This window comes from Python bivittatus, unplaced genomic scaffold (assembly GCF_059951505.1).
Source record: "Python bivittatus isolate LINGU-HERP-01145 unplaced genomic scaffold, Pbiv_v1 ctg000350_np1212, whole genome shotgun sequence".
NCBI lineage: Eukaryota > Metazoa > Chordata > Lepidosauria > Squamata > Pythonidae > Python > Python bivittatus.
In genome coordinates this window covers 31,609,779-31,632,285 of record NW_028277074.1, presented here as the reverse complement: position 1 = coordinate 31,632,285, position 22,507 = coordinate 31,609,779, and the positions used below count along the sequence as shown (strand labels likewise).

At 37.0% G+C, this 22,507-nt stretch overlaps 1 protein-coding gene across 1 annotated transcript in view; it reads left to right on the top strand.

Moving 5' to 3' along the window:
* The window catches only part of PHEX (phosphate regulating endopeptidase X-linked), a 97,878-nt gene extending 84,320 nt beyond the window's left edge, over nt 1–13,558 (top strand). The window contains exons 17-22 of the mRNA XM_088144832.1: nt 4,445–4,512; nt 4,869–4,999; nt 6,297–6,362; nt 6,493–6,597; nt 7,203–7,279; nt 11,351–13,558. Coding sequence (XP_088000958.1) covers nt 4,445–4,512; nt 4,869–4,999; nt 6,297–6,362; nt 6,493–6,597; nt 7,203–7,279; nt 11,351–11,453 — 550 coding nt within the window. The 3' untranslated portion in view covers nt 11,454–13,558. The remainder of the gene's footprint in view (nt 1–4,444; nt 4,513–4,868; nt 5,000–6,296; nt 6,363–6,492; nt 6,598–7,202; nt 7,280–11,350) is intronic.
* Nucleotides 13,559–22,507: the final 8,949 nt, after the last annotated feature.

Sequence of the window (22,507 nt, the reverse complement as noted above, 5' to 3'; positions counted from 1 at the left end):
TTTTCACGATAGATACTCTGTATTAAATGTTTTTATTTCCCAGTGGTTAACAGCTTTGGAAGACACAGCATATTAAACCGTATTTGAGCTTGTTCCACTGCTGGAGCCTTATTCCACTATCATGAACCATCAGTCAAGACCAGGCATAACAACAATAACCAAAAAAAACCCAAACCCAAAACCCAACCTATTAATAATGGAAAACCCATAACAAGTGGAGGACCAAAAACCTGTGTGCATGTCCTCAGTACTATATGGCTCAGAACTACTGAAGTAGCCCTGTGCATGAAATTCAGCCGCTATCTCCTACTAAGTCCTTTATTAGATCCATTTTCTCTTTTCATTAACTTTCCTTCTTCCTCTATTCTTCCCCTAGATTTCTATGGCTCATTCTGCTATCAATACTCATATTCTTTTTCATCTGTTCTGCATTTTTAAAAAAATTTCCTTGCTTCTCTGCTTTCTGTTAGTTTCCCCCTCTTATTCTTAAGATATCCACAAAGCTCCTCCTGAGCTTACAGCCTGTTGTATGGTTTCCCCCCCCCAAGCAGACAGCCCCCCTTTTTTTTAACAAAGAAAACAGACTGTAGGCAGTCTGCTGCCTTTTTTTTATCTGGGAATGTGAAGTGTGTGAGAATATCTTATGATTTATACATACATTGTTAGAAGTTTCATGGCTAAAGTTTATTAAATAAATTAAACTGGAAATGTTGTGTTATTGTTCCAGTATTGCTCAGTTTCTTGTAAAAAAAAATAGGATAGAGATTTCATTCTGTTTTGTATTGCAGGCACATTCCTTGATACTATCAAAAAGTTGAACAGCCTTACTCTTAAAACTGTGTTCTATATTCGATGCCATACCTGTCTTCAGTACAATATAAAATAATAAACTTGTCATAGAATGGGATGCTTCCATTGTTGAAATGTATAATTTTAACCTCAGGCTTGTAATGGAATTTAGCAGTGATAAAAATAAAATCTGTAAGAAGCATTTTATGACATACAAATTAGCTTTTGTAGAAGATAGAATAAAATAAAAGGCCAAGGTAGGAATTAAAACATACTGTAGGTTTTGGATATGACTCAGAGAGCAATTACCATCTTATGGATTGTTAAATCAAATGAAAGATCTTTGAAAATCTGCAGTGACACTGATGGGGTGGCTGTTGTTACTGTAAATTCAAACCAAGCATGGGGGACTCTGATTTGGATTGGACTACAGAGTCAGTGGAGAAAAGGTATAGCCTTCCTCCCCCCCCCCCATTTCAGTCTTGAGGGAAGTGGGGTGGGGTGGGAAACATAACTACAATTGAAAATATATCTTCCTTTGACATCAGTTGGAGCTTTTTCCCCCTCAGTGAATTCTTCCGCACGACAAGCCGTTGTGGAGGCAGGCTGCCCCAACAGCAGGTGAACCCAGCCTGCAGATGAAATGCGTGACTCTCACTTGAAACAGACTACAGTCTATGGACTGAGAGGCACTGCCTGTGGTAGGAAAGCAGTATGCCCTGCTGAAAAACACCCAAGACAAGAACCGCAGTGAATGTGCATTCCCACTATTCCTGAGCAGAGGAATATTTGGAGGCTTGTGTTGTGTTGCCCCAGATCGCAACGGGCAGCCCCAGAGTTCATTCCAGGCTTTTCGGATTGGCTCCTTGCTTTGTTTTTTTATATTAGTTCCCCCCCCCCCGCCCCAGTTATCTTCATCCTTCATCTCAGGATTGGCCAGCTTTTGGGTCCACCCCAGGCAATGAAGAGATTTTCTGAAATATGTGATCTCTGCTGATTTTTAAAATGACTTTATATTTAGAAATATAGATGTAGAAGATGGAGTAATATGTTTCGATGTAATTTAGATTTCACTTTAGCCAGGCTGGATGCATTACCCTCAGCAGTCCTTTCCAGACATTTTAAGGGTACTCCTATGTATCTTCAGTTATGTCCGTGTGGCTCAATAGAAACTCTAGGCCATATGTCACCACACTGCTCCCTATACAAGGACTCTAGACAGACCTTCATTTATCCGATGATGAAGAAATTTCGGAGCAGGGAGTGTGATTTCTACTTACTGGTACTTCTTTCAGATAATGACTCAAAATATCTTCCCAAGTTGCCCAGTTTTGTGCTACCATCTGTACAATATGCTGCACCATTACTTAAGTTTGGTTACTTATCTATTCATCACTTTTTATAACACTATTATTTTATTTTATTGTATATGTTCTTATTTATTTTTAGATCCTATTATACTCATTGTTTTTCTGTTATAGATGTATGCGACAGTTTTACTATTGGATATTTTACTGTATATGGCTTTATGGCTGTAATAAACTGATGTGATTATAATCTCGATTTAATAATATTTTTAAAAATTGAGCTGTTTGTATGTTAGTATTATATGGATCTTTTTCTTCTTTTTTGAAGTTTTTGTTATGCATACACACACACACACACACACACACACAAAATTACTGTTATATTGGTTTTATTTTTGTTTGTTTAGTTCATTAATAATTCTTTTTAAAAGGAGGGAGATTTTCATCCCCTGTTTCCTAGCTTACATTTACTTTGCAACTTCTGTACACCTTCACCCCGTTGTGATTTCCCCATTTTTCATCCACTAGCAGAGGGGTCAAACTATATTTTATGGCAGACTTTAACTTTGAAATTTTAAAGAAACCGTGTTTTAGCTACAAAATGTCCTTGTGGAATAAAATATGAAACAACGGAAAATGAAATAGCACAGCAATCCAATGCAAATTCCGAAAATTAAATTCTATTTCTGAAACTTTCCCAACATCAATTTTACCACCTGTACAATATGGTAAAACACCTCTCTTAAAAAAATAATAAATCTGAATTTCCCTGATTATATATGCAACTTGTACCCACATTTTATATTATCAACTCCTAGCCTCTGGCTCAGGGAGCCATCTTTCCCTTCTTTTCCTGCCATGGGTATACAATGACTCATACTGCAACCTACAGTGATTATTAAGTTACAGTGAAAAGTGTCTGGTTGTAAAAATGCCATCATGCTATCTTTTGGGTATTACAGCCAACAGAAGATTTTTAATATAAACAGAAAAAAATGGCTTGTTTCCCAATTATAACTTCTCCCTCCCTCCCTCCCTCCCTCCTTCTATTTTGTGGACAACCATACAAATACATACAACATGTTTTGAAAGCATAAATGGCAATATAATTGAATGTCTATGTGCGTACACATATTCTAGGAGCAAGGGGAATTTTGTTACTCCAGATCTGGCAGCTCAGGGGCAGAATATTGTTTGATTTCCACTTTTTAAACTCTGCTATTGGTTGGATTCAGGATAATTGACTGGAACATGATGTTCCTTGTCTGTCTTCACCATTTTGAATTCAGCTCATGTGAAAATGATTAAACATTAGCTTTAGAGTGATTTCTGAGAGTAAAGTGGTTAGTGTTAAGTTTCACTTTCTTCACTGAACACTTGACCCTTCAAAAACTAAAAAATATGCCTTCATTCCAAGACTACGTCCATATTCCTTTATTCCTCCCTGCTATTTCAAACATGAGAACCATCTGGTTCCTTTCACTGGTATATTTTAGAAGCTCACTTCTTTAGTCTGATATTTAACTAATCTTGCACATCTCCCCTTTCCCTTCATTCTTCTTCCATTTTATGGTTTTAAACTATAAGATTGAGGAAAGGCCTTTATATTCTTTAATGTTATATCTTCTTAAAAATAAACGTCTAACAATAAATGAATAAATAATAAGCACCAGCAATTTGTTATTACTGCATGCACACTCCATTCTAATAAATTTGACTATGTATACTTTAGACGTCTCTCCATCAGATTTGATTTAAGGTAGCTTACAAGCCGCATTTGGCTTGTATAAAAATAAAAGATTCAATGTTCTTTTGACGATTTAATTAGCTTGAGTTTTTTTTTTTTTTTTTGGCGTGTTTGAAAGTTACAGTTGTTAACCGCTGTGACAAATATGAAGTTTATCTTCCTTCATACTGCAGGGCTAGTAATTGATTCCAAAAGGTTAATTGTGAGCAGCCATGAAAATTGTTGATAGAAATGTAACACTGAACTGTGATTTGTCCATTAAAATAAAAACATCCAATGTAACTGTTAATTAAAACCACATACATCATATGCCATTAATAGGTTTTTCATAGAGAATTATATGTGAGGTGGCACTGTGTTTAATGTACTCAGAGAAGTTTAATGTACTTCTATGTGTATATTAGCCTAACTTCCATTTGCTTTTTACAGACTAAGATTTTTTTTTATTTCTTAGCAGCCAAGTGTTTTTCAAACAACGGTGGTTTTTTCAAAGGTTTCTTTAAATATACTTTTTTATTCACTTTTTCTGGTTTACATAAAACTGAATGTAAATTCTGGTGCTCTGTTTTCTCCATCTATGTCAAGTTCCTTTCTTTTTCAGGTCATTAAGCTATGGTGCTATTGGAGTAATTGTTGGGCATGAATTTACTCATGGATTTGATAACAATGGTGAGTTATTCAGATTCTTAAACTTTGGTAAGAAAAGTTTAAGTTTAAGGCTAATCCCAGAGCCCCATCCTAAATTTAGAAATAAAAATGATGAAATCTAAATGTAAACATCACATACTTTCCAAAACAAGATGGAGATGTAGTGTTTGTGCTGTCTTTTAAGTGAAAATAGTTGATCATGAATTAAATTCTTCTTTATATTCCCTCAATCAGGAAAAATGTAAGATTCACCTAGCTAATGAAGTGATTTTTTTTTAAGGAAATGTTTCTGGGTTCAGTTTTAAGAGATGTGTATGTTTATTATTAATACTATGCTTTGTATCATACTTTTTTTTTACTTGAAAATGGAAATGCAGGTCGCAAATATGACAAGAGTGGAAATTTGGATCCCTGGTGGTCCTTGCAGTCAGAAGAAAAATTCAAAGAAAAAACAAAGTGTATGGTCAATCAGTACAACAACTATTATTGGAAAAAAGCAGGATTGAATGTAAGTTTGGCTAGAACTGATTTGGACCAGTCAAAACTAGATCTGAACCAATCAGCAGTAATATTTTGATGTTTGGCTTATTTGTGCAGCATGTAGTATACTTCCTTACCTCCTTTGACATGGTTTCTTCCTGTATATTCATTTAGCTTACTATATTTATTACAGCTTTTTCTGTACTGCCCCACTGAGTAATGCATGCTTTCATCTAGTTCCATCTGGCTACTCTGGCTGGTGGGAAAGGTTTTAAAGCTCTACCTATTTTCAATGCTTTCCCTCACTTTTTCCTTTAACTTCAAGGCAGGGAGGCAAGAAACCAACTTTGCTTGCTTGATTAGATGATTATTCACTATGCACCTATGCAATTATATAGCTGTCAATAACCATACAATAGGTATGATTAAACCTGCATTCCTTGCAGCTTTAGATCTATTTAGATCTCTCACTCTTTCTCTCTCTCATCTCTCTCTCTCTCTCTCTCTCTCTTATCTATCTATCTATCTATCTATCTATCTATCTATCTATCTATCTATCTATCTATCTATCTATCTATATCACAACAGTAGCATGAACAAAGAAAAGACTAACATTATGAAGCATTAGAATCCACTGATTGGATTCTTTGGAAAACTTAAGTAGCAGTGCTACATAGTTGCCAAAGTGATCTGAAAGACAGCGTATTCTTCCACTTTTCCAACAGTTGTAATGCTACAAGCAGCTTGAAGCATGTATAGAAAACATTATAAATGTTTTCCAACTTTGCCTACAGGTAGTCCTTGATTAACGACTGCCCTGTTTAGTGACCGTTCAAAGTTACAACAGCACTGAAAATGTAACTTTATGACCAGTCCTTGCATTTGCAACCATCGCAGCATCCCCGCAGTCACATGATCGCCATTTGTGCGCTTCCCAGCTGGCTTCTGACAGCAGAGTCAATGAAGAAGCTAATAATAAAATTGCAGGTTGCGGTCACATGAAGTTTCGCTTAACAATCATGTTGCTTAGCAGTGGAGTTGCTGGTCCCAATTGTGGTTGTTAAGTAAGGACTACCTGTATTTTGCTTGCAGTTATGCATTGGTATATGACACTAGATTGCATTACATGCACAGCAGATTAGGCACTGTGTTGATTAATGTCCCTCCTACCCACCAGCAAATATATGCAGGTATGATACTATGGGCCAGTAATACATCCAAAATGAAAGTATTTATCCTATCCTTGTACTTTTTTCCAGTTAGGTGAAAACATTTGATGTGGGTTCAGAAACAATCATGTTAATTAACAATATTCTTGCTCCTAGATAAAAGGAAAAAGGACTTTGGCAGAAAACATCGCAGATAACGGAGGATTGCGAGAGGCTTTCAGGGTAGGTAGCTCTTTTGTTTCTAAGTGCAGACCAGTAAATACTCCCCACCCCACCCCAAATATAATATTGCAGGAAAAAAAGCTGGTGAAATCTGCACTGCCTTCAATGTGTTCATTATGTCTCTCATCAGGCCTATAGGAAATGGGTCAAAGAAAAGAGACAGGGAGAGGAAGAGGCTCTATTACCAGGCATTGACTTCACCCATAATCAGCTCTTCTTTCTGAGTTATGCTCATGTGAGTAGTACAAAATGTCATTTCAGAATGGATATATATATATTTAGCTGTTCACTGTATGGTGGGTAGACATTATAAAAAGAATGTCATTTTCTTAAATTGTAGATTTTGACCAGTGGTATCTCTCTTTCTATCTCTCTCTCTTTCTCTCCCCCCTAACTTACTTACTTACTTCCTTCCTTCCTTCCTTCCTTCCTTCCTTCCTTCCTTCCTTCCTTCCTTCCTTCCTTCCTGTCTTTCTTATATAAGCAAGAAAAATCAGACTTGGAAAAGGAACAAATTACAAGGGCTCTCTTCAGATATTTTCTTTTCCACAATGACATACCTTACAAAAAAAGATGTAAAGTATATTACAGTGCTGCTTCCTAATTGGTGGTTCATTCCTTCCTGGCTTCCTAGTTGTTGAAGAGGAAGAAATTTCACAGGGATCCCAAATTCCCTTTTTATAGCACAATCTGGGCACGGATGGCTTTGTGCATAATTTCTCTCCGATTCAAGTAGGCTACAGATGACTACTTCTGGCATTAGTTATAAACTAGACCATTAAAGAGGTTCAGCATTATTTAACTCATTCTTTTATCTAATTATCTAACTATTTATCTTAGGTGAGATGTAATTCATTTAAACCAGAAGCTGCAAGAGAACAAATCTACACTGGAGTTCACAGTCCCCCTCAGTTCAGGTATTTTAAGTTGCTTCCTTTTTTCTCAGTTGCAATAATAGAGTAAATCATACAGGTACAGGTAGTCCCCAGTTTAAGAACAAGTTCCATTCCTAAGGTATGTCCTTAAATCAAATTTGTATGTAAGCCAGAACAGTATTATTGTATAATAACTTAATTAACTCAAACCACTGTGTAATTAACTCAAACCATTGTGTATTTAACTCAAATTTTGCTACAATAGGCTCCATTCTTTACTATGGGTCATTCGTAAACTGGGCATTCTTAACCTGGGCACTGCCTGTGTCTAATATAAACAGCTGTTCTAATCAGTTGGGAGACATGACAATTTCTTTTAACCACCCTGTTGTTCTGAAATACCTCATACATTACATACTTTTCTCCTTTCATTTTATTTTCTATCCTGTTTTATTATAGTACATAATTTCTGGAGATTTGTTTTTCTAGTCCCAAGAAGCTGATTGGCAGAAGGGAGATAAAATGGGGGGATGAATTTCTTCTTTCCAAGCAGTAGTTTCTCTTCTCTGATGATCTAGCATTTAGCTGTTTGGATTTTAATTTATTAATGTTTATTCTAATATTCTGAATCCAAATTAGCATTATAATCTTGGGTATGGACCAACTATGACCCCACATGTCAACAAATTTAGACCAGCTCTGGAAATGTGGGTAGGGAGGATTGTTTTTTTTTTGGCAAAGACACATACCCAAACATATACACAATTGAAGGCAATTCTTGCCTATTTCTATCCTGGCATCCAGCAAAAGCTGATGCATCTTGGTGTGCTCTGCAATAGGAGTGTTCTGACCCAACAGTACAGTTTCATTGCCCAGACTGTTCCAAACTATTATTTCTGTGGGGTGAATTTTTTTATACTGCTTTTTATTTGTTCTGCTATATTTTAATGCTGCATTTTATTTTTTAATTTCTTGTGTACCACTTGGAGATTGTAGGCAGCTTATATAATTATAATAATAAAATATATATAATTATATAATAATAATTAATAAAATAGTATTTTAAATTATTATTTTTTTGAAATCATCAGTCTCTCCTTGCATATATGTAACAGTGTGTGTTATTTAGGGGAGAAAACTATCAGAGAACTAAAATGTCTCCCTTATTTAATTCTATTTTAATTTCACTTCTGGGACTATAGGATAGGTTAAGGGACATACACAGATCTGTCCTCCAGTATTTTCCTCTCTTCCTACCCAGTGGTCTGCCTAGTGAAGAGAGGGACAAACCGTGAGCTTCACAGAAATTGGCAGTGCAATTTCCTGCCAATTTTTTAAGGAGAAGGTAAAGAAAATAAGTGTATTAAACCTCCAACAGGTTTATATCAGAATTAAACCCCAAATCACACAGTCCCCTCCTTCATCCCTAATTGTGGAGCTGTTTCAATATATCCTTAGAAATGTAATTGCATCCATAGAAGGTGCTAGAATCCTTTTAGCTTTATCTGTATTTTAAAGATTGTTGCCCCAAGTATACATCTTCTGAAAGAAAAGGATTAAAAATAACCCTGCGTGGATAACCATTTGGAATGAGAAAAAACATTTTCCAGTAATATAGTTTCTCCCATAGGAAGAGTTAAGCAGTGAAGGACAATAATTCAATTATGACACAAGTTTGTTTTTTAAATTGGGGAATTCAGATAACGTTGAAAAGCTTGAATGGTGCTAGATCAAACTGACCCTTTTAATGAAGGAACAGGTTCAAAAATTAAAAGTACAGTGAAGCCTAATGTAAAGCACATGAATACATGGTCATATGCAAACAACATGCAGGCAAATAAAAGATCAGGATAAAATTACAGGCACTCCTGTCGAGATCCCTGTTTAATGTGCTGCTGCAGGCAATGAACAAGCAAGAGACCAGAATGCCTAAAAAGCTGGAACGGCATTATACAAATTAATGGTGTATCCTCATCAACAATATTGCATCCTGTCCTTGGCCACCTTGTCTCCAGAACATATTGCTGATCTGATCGCAGTTTAGACAAATGGTAATAAGATAATTAAGTGTATGTATAAAAAGTAGTGGGATGAAGTCCTTAAGATGATTAGGCTTGCTTACCTTCGGAAGCAGTCTAAAAAAGGAAGATCTCCCCCACCGCACCCCCCATATGTGTTATATAATGTTATACGGACATATAAATGTTACCAGGAAGGCACCTGAGCTGCTCCAGCATTTCTTCTTGGGATAACGTAACTGTTGTTGTTATTATTATTTTTGCAAAGACAACTCTGCATATTTATAAGTCAATAGAGCATGGGCAAAAATAATGAAAGCTGAATACAGATTGAGGTGCATCCAGGCTCTCCCATAAAGTAATCCGGAACAAACCACTTCAGGCAGCAAACTGGCTATGACTGAAGAGTGCAGGATTTTTGCATTTCCTATTTTTATTGCCTGCGTTCCAGAATATGCAGCAACAGTCTGCTTCTGTCATGAGACTTATGCTTACATTCAAAAACCTCACTACTGCACTTGCTATCCTCTCCATTTTGCCTTCCATCCCTCTCGCTGTCCAATATGGTGTAATAATGCAGAATGCAATAAACACTGAATCAGCCACGTTTTGCAACTCATAGATAAGCAGAGTGGTGTTCCTTGTGTTACGATTGCTCCACAAACAAGGGCGTGAATTTGAGGGAACAGGCTTCTCCAGAGTAATTAGAAATTCTTTGGTGCCCTTGTTTAAATAATATTAGATTAAGATATTTTTTACTATACATTTTTCCTCAGAATTAATTTCCAATGAATTCAGTGAAAACTTGTTAGTAAGACTCATTTGTTAGTAAGATTGTATAATTGGAGTGTTTCCTTGCTTCCTTGCTTCCTTTCTCTTATGGGTTGCATCAATCATAATAGCAGTTCTAGAAGGCTTACGAAATATGAATGAAGTTAAAAGATAGATCATAAGCATAACAATAACATTACAATATGCTTGCAGGGAATAGGAGGGGGAGAATTGTGCTGCAGGAGTTCTCCTCCTCTCTCTGCAGACATTTCCAGTCACTGTTGGCAGGGAGAGAGTCCTCACGCCAGAAGGCACTCATTGTGGTGTGCATCAGGGCTCCATGTTTTTGCCCCCTTCTGTTTTACATCCAGGTGAAGCTGCTGAGTGAGGCCATCCATTCGGTTTAGGTTCTGGTATCATCAGTCTGCTGACCATACCCAACTGAATATCTTGAACCTGCACCACTTTAGTGATGCTATTGATTTCCTGTCCCAATATCTGGAGTCTGTGAGGGTCTGAACAGGGAAGATTAGAAGGCCAAGATCCTGGAAATATCCTTTAGTCCAGGATTGGGTAGCACTTCTCCATTCAGGACTGATATGTAATTGTAAAGAGAAGAGGGAATGGCCTTGAAAGACAGAAGGAAGAGATGCTACCGAGGCAAAGTCAGATAAAAGGGGCCTGGGTCTGAACAAAGAAAGTAACTTGAGAAAATATCTCAGACCAGCCCCTCGTTAATTCAGCAAAAATAAAGGAAGAGAGAAGGAAGCATGTTCAGGCTTACAAGATTGAAGTGATCTGCAAGGCAGACCAGTCTAAGAAACCCAGTGACATGTAGGTTAGTACTACCATTATTGTAACAGCTATAGTAACAGAATCTTGGGGAACACTCAGAAGCTAGAGCTGGTCCTGATGCAGCAGCATCATTGCTCCATGAACTGCACTTGTTGCCAGTTGCTTCCAGGTGCAGCCGAAGGTGCTGTTTGCCACTTATAAAACCTTTCATGGCACAAGGCCTGGCTGTCTTATAAACTGTCTATCTCTGATAATTTCTGGCTGTGCTATAAGACTGGACAAAGTAAGCACACTCTAGGTCTCAGCAATCCAATAATGTCACCTGATGAACCCAGGAAGTGGGTGGTGAGCCTTTTAAAGGATTTTATATGTCAACCTGAATGGTATGACGCTGTAGCAGTGCTAGTTTGAGTGAGCATATGTTTCATTAATGTTTTGTAGTCCAAAATCACCAAAAGTATAGGCATTAAGAATATGTGACACGGTATTAAACTAATTTGCATATTTACCTTTTCTTTCCCCACTTCAGAGTTATTGGTGCTATGAGTAATTTTGAGGAATTCCGGAAAGCTTTCAACTGTCCAGAAAATACTACAATGAATCGAGGTGCAGACTCCTGTCGGCTTTGGTAGCACTTCCTCTGGAATCCTGTACAGAAATCATGTCTTCCTTTCACTGACCTACTATTGCTTTAGAACTGCATTGACCATCTGTGGACCAATTTTTTTTTGGTTTTGTAGCATTCCCATCCTGGTGCTTGACCCAAACAGATCTGCCATTATTGAATTGCTCGTTCATAAGCACAGAATAATTCAAAATGTAGCATTATAGAAAAGAAAAGGTCATGTTTTAAAAATACATGTCCTTTATAAAGTTCATAACCAATACGAATCTGTAATATAATGTTCAGTATCAGTACTCTGATTGCTATGAAGCAAACCAACATTAGCAAGATTACGATAGTACATTTCCACTTTTTTGTGGTGGTCATGCTGATATTTGAAATTAGCCAAATATCCCAAACCATACAAACCGACATATTCAGTAAAATCCTCTGATTCTCAGCTGTCACATGCATCTTTCCTTTGCCTTCTTCAGGCGTTGATCCAAAGGATCTTTGATAGCAGAACTCTAAGAATAGGGTTACTTAACCTATTCTCTTTCCACTGCCACTCTGAGTTGTGTGGGGGAAAAGATTCAAATGAAGCACCTTGTGTTCAGTTTTGGCTTCAGACAAGGACGCTTCCTTCCACCGTTGAATGCATGTCCATTTCTGTATGAGGCACACACACAACACGTGCACACTCATAATCTATTTTTCAATGTATGTAATACTGATTTGATGGGCAAACTGTTAAAGCACTTTTTTATTTCTTAATGTTGCTTTCCCCATACTGCTTTAGCTTGCCAATGAACCAGGCTTCCATTCTAACTAGCATGTACCTCATACGTGAAGCTGAAAAGCAAAAAAACAATAAACCCCCCACCTCAGCTGTGGTGAATATGGCGACATGGCAAATACATTTCTCATTGTGTAGATTCATCCACCCTATATGCATCACAGGTCCTCTACCTGAATTCTAGGCATCATTTGCTTTCATAATATAATGAAATAAAAGAACTGTGAAATGGGTAATTCTGAAACAGAAATATCATGATCATTAAAAGTCAGACACCTGATCCTGTAATGCCAGTTTAAGCACTTTTTCCACATATATTTAGCAACATGGATGTGGTGGCTGTTCGCTTCCACGCTGATTAGGTATGTAAAAACTTGGGTACGTCATTAAATCCTTGCTCAGTTAACTGCTCATTGGCCTCATGACAAATGCTTTTGATAATGTGCAAAGGATAGATTTTCTAAAAGAGTGGGTTTAATCTACATAATATACTGTTCTGGGCCTGAACAGCACATAGGGAAAGAATGCCAAAGGATGTTTTGAAGCGTTACAGAACGTCCACTTGCTCTGAGAAGTGCAGAACTTCCTCCCAGACACCACCACTTGCTTGCAAAGTAGGAAGCCTTAAAGGGGCAGCTTCTGGCATGGAGCCTAGCACTGCTTTGTCTTTCTGAGAGTTCTTATTGGGTACAGTGCCAGAATAGGTCCAGTAATTCCTATGGACTGCAGAGCTATTTGAAATTGACAGTGCCAATTCATAGCTGCAGGTGGACTCAAGAGGTCAGTTATAGTTCAGCTCAAACATCTTGACCATTTCTAGTATCTTAGGCTTAGGAGTTTCCATTGCAGAGATCAGGAGCTTGCAGTGACAACATTAATTCCATGGAGTCCATGATTATAGCAGGATTAGAGCTCTAGGATCACAATATAAAAAATCCCATAGACAGAAAGTTTTACTACCCTACAGTAACAGTAGGATTCTTGCTGGTAAAGATGTGAGTAAAGAGTGAATCTTACATCTTTTTCCTGTTTTTTTAACTGCTTAAATTGCCTACCTTTTTCAGGAAAAAAATATTTCCATACAAAAATAGTTTTAGAAATATTGCTGTATACATTTCTGCACATTTATATTTAAGGAGATGGAATTGAATACTAACTGGTTGAAATAGTAGGATAATTTTGTTAACTATCATATAATACAAGCATTCCCAAATCACAGATGAAGATAATTAAAATGACAAGTGTTTTTATCCATTGTATGACATTTTTCTACTGTAATCTGCTTTTGAGTTCACTTGTGAAAAAAGATGTGATAAGTTTTTAATAAATAAATCTTGCAAGGCTATTCCAATATTTTTTGTTGTCTTTATGTGACTTTATGTCAGAGTGAACAGGAAGAAAGGAACTTAAGTACCAAGCACTCTTCAGTTGCTTATAAAGGAGCATTTGTGCTAATATTATATGGGCAATATCAGGACAATTCTAAATTGAATCTTAACCACAGTTAAATATTGTGCTGACAGTGAGTATAGCATAAATAGCAGGAAAGGATAGGGGTATTTACAAAAGACTTTTAGAATGTTTTGGATTTAGGAAAATATTGGTCACAACTTTGTTATACCTCTCCAAGACTTTTAGAGTAACATAAAATTTGAATCCAAATTCTATACTTGGCCACCCTATTTCTGGGTACTTATTTCCAACTAAAATTTATGCTGGAAACCTCTGGGGATGAGAGCTTTCTTGCCAACTGGGTTTGGGCCTTGGGCCTTAGCCTCTGATGGGTACTTCCATAACAGGGTCACAGTTTTTCATGCATCCACTAAATAAAAATTAAAAATCTAGAGCAGAAAAATAGAACAATAAGTGAAAGACTACATAAACTCCATAGCAAAAGACATAGGAGGACAAAAAAAGAAGAGTATTTGCAGCCTGATATATAACCGTAAATGTATGAAGCCAAACAAATTGCTAAGGAGAGGAAATTCTATGAACAGCATGCTGCTACTAAATAAATCACATCTGAGTCATTGCCATTTCCAGAGTTAGAAGAGTTGAGCAGGGCCTCACCAGAATAAGAACATAAACAGTGCCCTGATGGATCAGACTTCTGGTCCAGCAGTCTGTTCTGATAGTGTCCAATCAGCTGCATAAGGAAGTCCACTAGTTTCCCAGCAGATGGCCTTCAGAAGCAGCCGCACTGCCATCAAGGCTAATAGCTATTGATCCCCCTAACTTCCATGAATTGGTCCCACCCTTTTTTGAAGGCAGACAAACTGGTAGCCAGCTCCACATCTCATGGTAAAATACATTGGCAGAGTACATTGACAGATAAGGCGCATCCCAGAAAAACTTCTGTACGGTTGTCAAGGAAAAAAAAAAGAAGCAACACAACAAAAGACTGGTTCTTACTATGTAGGAAAAGGAGTTGAGCTCAACTCACAGGTATCTTTACCTTTTCATAAATCAAATCATGGTGATTATGGAAAGAATTTGTTTTTTATGAAATCAGGTTGCAACACAAGAATACAGTCAAGGTTTGTGCAGTAAGCTTTCTCTTAATCCTTTAATGTCTCTTAATCTCTACTTATTTACATTTATTGTGATGGAATGTGTCTATGAGGAGGAGAGTGATGTGGGAGATCAAGACTATCAGGAAGGAGGGGGTGCATTCCAGGAAGGGAAAGGAGACAAAAGGCAACATAGTCCACAGGGGGAGTGTAGGAAGTGAAAGAAGTTCAGGATAGCCACTCCCTAGAATCTCCCAGGGTATATCCACTAGTTGCAGTAGTATAGATTTAGTCTGGCAAGATTCTGTCTATAAGGTGTAAGCGAATAAAGGAACTTTACTCAACTGGACCATTTCACTGTTGTTCTTGGGCTGGGCCTGACATTTATACACTCGTGTTATAAACACTAATGATTTTCCAGAAGCATACTGTAAATGTTTACCATCCAATCCATTCACATCACAATTCTTTCCTTATCTTTTTCAGTAGGTTCTCAACATAGATATAGATCATTACCTACAGATCCTGGCCACATGTTTTATTAAAAGGGTCTTAGAATTTAAGTAGGCTTAAGACTGAAAAATAATTATGTTTTAATTTGCCCACAGTAACTACCCATACAAGAAGGTGCTCCAATCAGTGGAATAAATTGATTATTCTTCTGATATATCCTCCATAGCAGCGGGATCTACATAATGGTGTCTGGAACACTATGGCATGTATGTCACGCCCCCCCCCCCCGCCCCATGGCATCCAACTTCCTTTTTTAAAATAGTCAAAAACTTACAAGATCATTGCCAAAATTTATCTATCTTATAAGGTTGTGCCTGTTTAATTCTTTAACATTTTTTTTTAGTTTGGACTCTCCATATGTATCCTCATATGCTCACTAGTGATCCCCAGACCACTGCTATGTACTTGTAACTGATCTATTTCCATAGTCTGTGTCCTTCCTAACACTGAATTATGAATGATGGCTTTGCCAATCATTTTAAGAGGAGAAAAATAGCTAAGCCTGTTAGCCTTTCACAAGGCTCTGAAGACTTAGCTGTTTCCCAAGGACTTTGGGTCAGGTGGGTAAATAAGCTCTTTTGTTATCAGTGTGCTTTTTCTGTGAGTGGAGTTATTGTTTATCCTTGAATAGCAGGGGTTATATGTTATAGGTTTTTTTTATCTTGCCTCAAGTTATCTCTGGACCAGCTCAAATCAAATCTTTATTATAGTCATAGAACAGGTAGGCCCAACTCATGTAGGTGGTCATACTTTGTATTTCTTTTTTTCTTTTTTTGACTCTCAGCAATCGCAGATAGAAGAAATTTCTTTTATATCTTACAATGATCAAATCACATCCTGGTCCAATTGCGATTGATAGTTTCTCATTACCCCCATAGGGGTAATGATTTGGATGTCTGTCCAAGTCACCTAATGTGAACCTGACTGGTTTTCAAAGGGGGCACAAGGAATTTCCCAGCTTTCCGGTGGGCAATTCCATTCAGTGCCTGGCAACAGCAGGTGAGCTGGGTGCTGGACTTCATTGCCTCTGAATAGCTTCTCTGGTAGCCCATTTTTAGTCACAAGATCTTGGTTTACTAAGAACCTTTGGAAATGAAGTGCTAGAAATGATGCCTGGAGCCCATTGGAAAAAGATGAAGCACTCTTACTTCTACTCCCTTATTACACTGTGGAGCATCCAGTGGCCCTGTTTGGGGTTATGGCTCCCTGCTAGAGAAAAGAACTCTGTGATCTCCTGCCTGATTGCTAAGGCCAGTTTATGGAGCATTTTGCTGACAAAGTTGCTCAGAATAGCCATAGAGTTGGTTCTGCATAAAGAGGATTTTTGGTGGTGACTGGGGCATCATCTTAGTCTGATACCTGAGACTTTCAGCTTATAATTTCTGTGGAATAGGGCATTGTCTTGGTTGTCTTCTGCCACCTGCTTCTTAGTCTCCTGCCCATGTGAGGATTGTGGGGAACCTGGATGGGGGTAGTGCACTCATCCTGATCCTGATAAACTAAGCAACAATATATTGTATACTATTTTTCTGTTCATATTCCCATTTTCACTTTAGAAGAAACTGAAGTTCCATTTTATATCCAAATGCATGGAATCATATTTTGTACTAAACAAAGAGGGTTGCTTTCAGATGGATGGTTCCTAATGTTAACAAGCAAAATGTACTGTGGAAGGATTCTGTCCTTTCTTCCTTAATAGATTTTTTTAAATGAAAGCAAATTCAAAACATGGTTTCCTCTTCTGATTTTTTGACTGAGTGTTGTTAAAGCAAATCATTGCTCTCCAGGTTTAGACATAATAACAAACTCTGCTTTGTTTTGCTTTTGTTCTTTTTCTTGCATAAAAGTTGAAAAAGGTTTGTAGGGAGCTAGTGAACCAGAAATTCATTATGGCTCAGTTCTAAACATTTAAATGGTGTGAACATAGTTTTGATATACCCTAATAACCGCATCTTATCAGATAGAAACCACAATTTACAGGATGGGGATATTTGGCTTGTACACAATGTTTATATTTACCTTCATTGTTCACAAGAAAAGCAAATTATGCCTCTCAGTTGCACAGTCTGTGATAGTTGGAATCCATGGAAACTGGCAAGTCAAGCATCCAAAGAGCCAGAAGGCTTGAAGCACATTAATTAAATTTCCTTTTTGACCAGAAGAAAAATTCTTTAAAACAGATGATGTCATAGGATGTCGTAGGAAGTTATCTTGAGCTTGTGAAGTTTCTATCTGATAATAAATAGCTACTGAAACCTAAAGAGAATTGTTGATTCAACAAAAGATGCAGTCATGCAGCTATGTAACATTAAATCTTCTGTGCTAATGCTAAACATAATTAATTTCTGAATAGTGAAGGTTTTTTTGTACAAAAGGGTAACGTATATTTGAAGTGAACATCTAAAACCATGGACCTGCCTGCCTGGCTGCTCTTCCTATTTCTCCTGATGCGTCCCAACAGGCTAATGTAGGTTTAGTTGTGAGGCTAATTTCTTATTACTTTCACCACCAAGCCCTCTTTCAGTAGGTTGTAAAGGAGACTTATCTGAATCACTAGAAAGAGTATTGGATTTTAGAAAACTAGTGCTGAAAACACAATATTGGGCCAAAGCATTGGTTTAGGATTGTGCATATGAAAGGAAGGGTAGAAGGAGAAAATGGATTATAAATAAGTTCAGAAGTAATATAAGGCAAATGCTATACAGAGGGGTCCTCTGCATCCAGATGGGATGTTCACATTCCCCAGTCTGTTCCATGTTCATCTGAGCACATGTACTGACTACATATATAATCTGCTACATTTGCTACATATATAAATTGCAGCTATTTGTTCACGACTAATCAAGAATTAGAGCTAAATTTTTTAATCTGTGTACTTGCATACAGCATGGATCCAGAGTGTATTTACTTGGAAGTAACATCCACTTTATATAAATGTAAAGTTAGTCATGTTTTAAATCATTTAAATAACAACAGTCACTATATTAACAAAACAAAACTCTAACCCCTCCAGATTCTTATAAAGCACAAGATTTTTGCTAGTTCAGTGGGATTTTTTCTCCTGTCCTTCAGGATAGCTTTTGCCCAGAATCTGAAAACCAGGTTATACAATTACACTCAAGGTAAGGGTGTGTAAGACAGCTGCCCATATTTTAATAGGTTGAGTAATAAGAAACAATAAAAAAGAAGTAAACTGAATAGGATAAAACCAAAGAGTGAAGATTCACAAGACTAGAAGATAGATTTCAAAGTAATTATATAAGTTTGTTTATCTGTATTTCTCTGAAGGATTTTTAATCATCCGTTTCCATTGAGCAACAAAAGAGTTTTTGCAACAAAAATGAGAATTAGTCGGGCAAAAAGAGAATCAAGGGAAATTTCTCTCCCATAAATTCTCTTCACATTATTTTCTCAATTTCATTGCATTATTAATGAAAATGCTATAGTAACTCACTTTAATAAAAACCCTGCCATGCAGTTCTTTTGATAGAAAAGAAATTCTTAGTTTTTATCCACCTAAATCGTTTAATGGAAGATTTTCTCATTGTTACTGGGATTAACACTGCTGCTTCTCTTTGATTGCCATCAGGTATAATAGCTTTTCCAGCTGCTGAGAAAAAAGGAAAGAAAAGTATCATAATTGGACATAAATCAATGCTTACATGTTTGGATTAGCAGTGCTGTTATAGAAAATGGCCTCTAAGTATTTCAGACTTGATTTTCTTCATGCAATGTACAGCCATTTGTTTGATAATGTATACAAAATAAATTGCTATAATTTATTTATAAATTAAAAAAAAAACTCCCTAGGTTAAAAGATACAAGTTTGTCTCCTTCAACAGACAGACCATGTTCATTACAAAGGTCCCACATATATGTGTACAGGTATAGCAACACTATCAACACAGCTACTAGATCTTGGTTGGAAACATCTAGACAACCTCTTGATAGAAGCAAATACTTGCAGCATTCTGTATTGCTTTATTGCTATCTAGTGATTGTCTGAATGTTTGCAACCTAGAACTGGTATCTCTGTTCAAGCCAACTATGACAACTATTGTATATTCAAGTCTATGGCAACTCTATTTCCCTTTCCAATTGACTTAAAAGACCTACTTAAATATCATTAAATTTTGATATTGAGCAGGTCCATCTCTGAAAATTATATGATTCTGTTACCTTTTTGACATTTAAAACAGGCAATGAAAAGACATTGTTTCCATGGGCTAGGTATGGATGCATTCAAGATATTCTGGGAGCTACTGGCTCTAAAGACCCTTCACTCCCTATAGAAACTTCTGAATGAGTTTTACAATTGCTTATAGAAGCTGGAGCTGCTAGAGTAAATTTCTTTCACCTCGCACAAAATTAGTGTAACAATATTTGGCAGAAAAAACAATGGGATAATCACTAAATGGCAGCAAACACATAAAGTTTGCTTCCATCTGGAGGTTGTCTGGATTTTAGCACCCCAGATGTGGTAGCCATAAAACTAGTGGTAGAGAAAAACAAGAATTTCCTTACCATCAAGGAAACAATACATGCTGCTAGGGCCATCAGGGCTTTGAAAGTATCCATGATATGGCACATGACTGCTAAATGTCCTTAGGAACAGAGTAAGCCATATTCATTTCTACGTTAACTACTACTATCACCAAAACTCCGGGATGTGAATGTTTAAATGTGTCCCTTTGGTTAAATCCTATTTTCAGTCTCATTTTGCTTACTGTCGTAAGCATTCCATCTTTGAAGAAAACATCATAAAAATACAGAGCTTTCAAGCAGACAACATCAAGATCAGCCTGTAAGTAATGTTTCTTACTTTGTTAACAATATTAATATTTATTAATATGAACTGTAAAGCTGTAACATCTATTTTACACTTTTGCTGTCCTCTTGTGCCTTAAAATGGCAGGAAACCACACTGGCAATCTTTGCCAGTTGCGATCATGTACAGTAGGATTCCAGTCACCACAAAAGGATGTCTAAGGACTACAGATATTTTGTGACCCTTGCAACCTTGTCAGGAAGCTCATTAATAAACACATATGTATAAATAATACATTTCTTTTAATGAACGGAGCTAAGAATATGAGTGAAAATTTTCTATCCTTGCTAAAGGAGTGGGCAAATCATTCTGTTGAAGGGAATCTTATGAACACACACATACACACACACACACAGAAGAACTGCAGCATGTAGCACATTTAGAGACTGAGGAAGACTGTCATCCTGATGTAAGTGTACTCTGTCCATGTGTATGTGTGTATGTGTGTATTTACCCAAATAGGAAGTCTAAGATTTTGAGGAAAAAATTAATCATTGTTATTTACTGAAGCAAGTAAACAGCCATTTATACACCTAATGTGATTGCCAGTGGTTTTCTATTTTCCCTTATGAGAATTCATTTGCTTTTAGCATGTGTGTTAGCTGATAGAGATTCAACAGGGGAAGCCACCCTGACATACAGGCAGATTACAGAAAAAGCTGCATCTTCATTATTACAAGCTGTTATACCTGCAAAAATGCACAAGAGCCTTCTGTGCAAAAGAAATCCCGCAACCATGGTATAGTAAGTTTTTGTTCAGTTGGCAGAATGCCTGAAGACTTCTTTTATTCCAATTTTGTCTCTCCTTGGATAGGAAAGGCACTTGCCACAGTTACTTAACAGTTTTTGAGACTATTTGTAATTAACATGAAAGAGAGCAATACCGCTGCCACTCAACATGTATTTCAAATGAGATTGAGCTGAATTTGTCTTGTCTGCCAAGCATGATAGTAGCTCATCAAGTGAGCAGATATTGAGACAAGCTACTATTGAACTTGCTACATTAAACGTTGCCTTAGGTTCACACTGCTTTCTCAAAATAAATGTAGACTGAGACTACTATCCATAAATCGATTGTCCATTTTTAGGAAGCTTCTAATGCAATCTGATTTGCATGATCTACATGAATGAATGAGCAAAATTCTAATGCAAACTTTCACAATTGGAGACCCTTGAGTCCTATATTAAGATCATGACATTTCTAATTGTTATTCACACTCCTACTTCAAACCATAAAGCACGTGCAGGATTGCACATAGTCATCTCTCACAGGAAGAGAATGTTGTTTGCAGATGTTACAACACTGTTTTATGATGTGATTTACTTGGCTCTAATATATTGTGTTGCTTGAACCCTGCCATTCTAGTTTCTAAACCATGATTTTGTGAAGTGAATCAATTATGCTTAATTCAGCAAAACACGATTAGGCAAACCAAGTGTGATGTGTAAGCTCAGGCACACACCCAAATGCACAGGTGGGAGAGAGAGATTTAGGCAAAATAGCACTTTTAATGCATGAGCATACTAGTTAGAAGGAAGCAATAAAGTAATATACCCTGTAAAGTCTTCTGTCAAAAGGTACTGTTTGGGGTGGTGGTAATGGTCTATTAGACAAAGAGAGAAAAGATTAGGCACCAATTTAATCCACTAACAAGGTCAAACATTTGTATTTAGCCCTTCAACAAATGTTTTCCATTGAGAAGAAGTAGATGCTAAATAGCATCATACAATCTCTTTTCTGTTCATTTGTCATCCCTGAAATCCAGGCACTTGGACTACCTTGGAAATTTTTTAAGAATTCCAGAAGAATTCACAATGCAGGAAATGACATTCTTAAAGAAGGATAGGTAGGTAAATAGAAGAAGAGATAAGTAAACTCTTGCCAGACCTATTGGTTCCAGGTTATAGTTTAATTCATTCCAGTCCACACAGACATCCTTAATTCTGGGTGTAGTGGGGGGGAAGAGGGAAAGAATGGAAGTAGGAGAAGGAGAAGAAGAAGGTGAAGGAGAAGGAGAAGGAGGAGAGAAGAGCATGGAAGCCTTCACCCTCTTGCTGAGCAAGAGCAAAGGAAAGAAGACCCAAGGCTTTAATCAAAGAATCACTGAGCATCAATGTGCAGCAGAGGAGAGAAGTACATTGAGGACCCTGAAGATGAGCACAAGCAACCTGTTATATGAGACTGTTCAAAATACTGTATCAGCAATAATGGCTATTTACATTTGAAATAATAGAAGACCCATGTTGTTTATTCATATAAATGTTGATGCTGTTGAAGGGATCATCTGGAGTACAGAAAGTTTAAATATATGGGAAAGTTTAATGTATACCCCCCCTCCTCAGCCTTAAATATTCTTTAGTAGTCTTATTACTTTACTGCAGTTGAACTCCCCGAACCAAATATTGTGATGATATTACCATTCCATGATTATAAT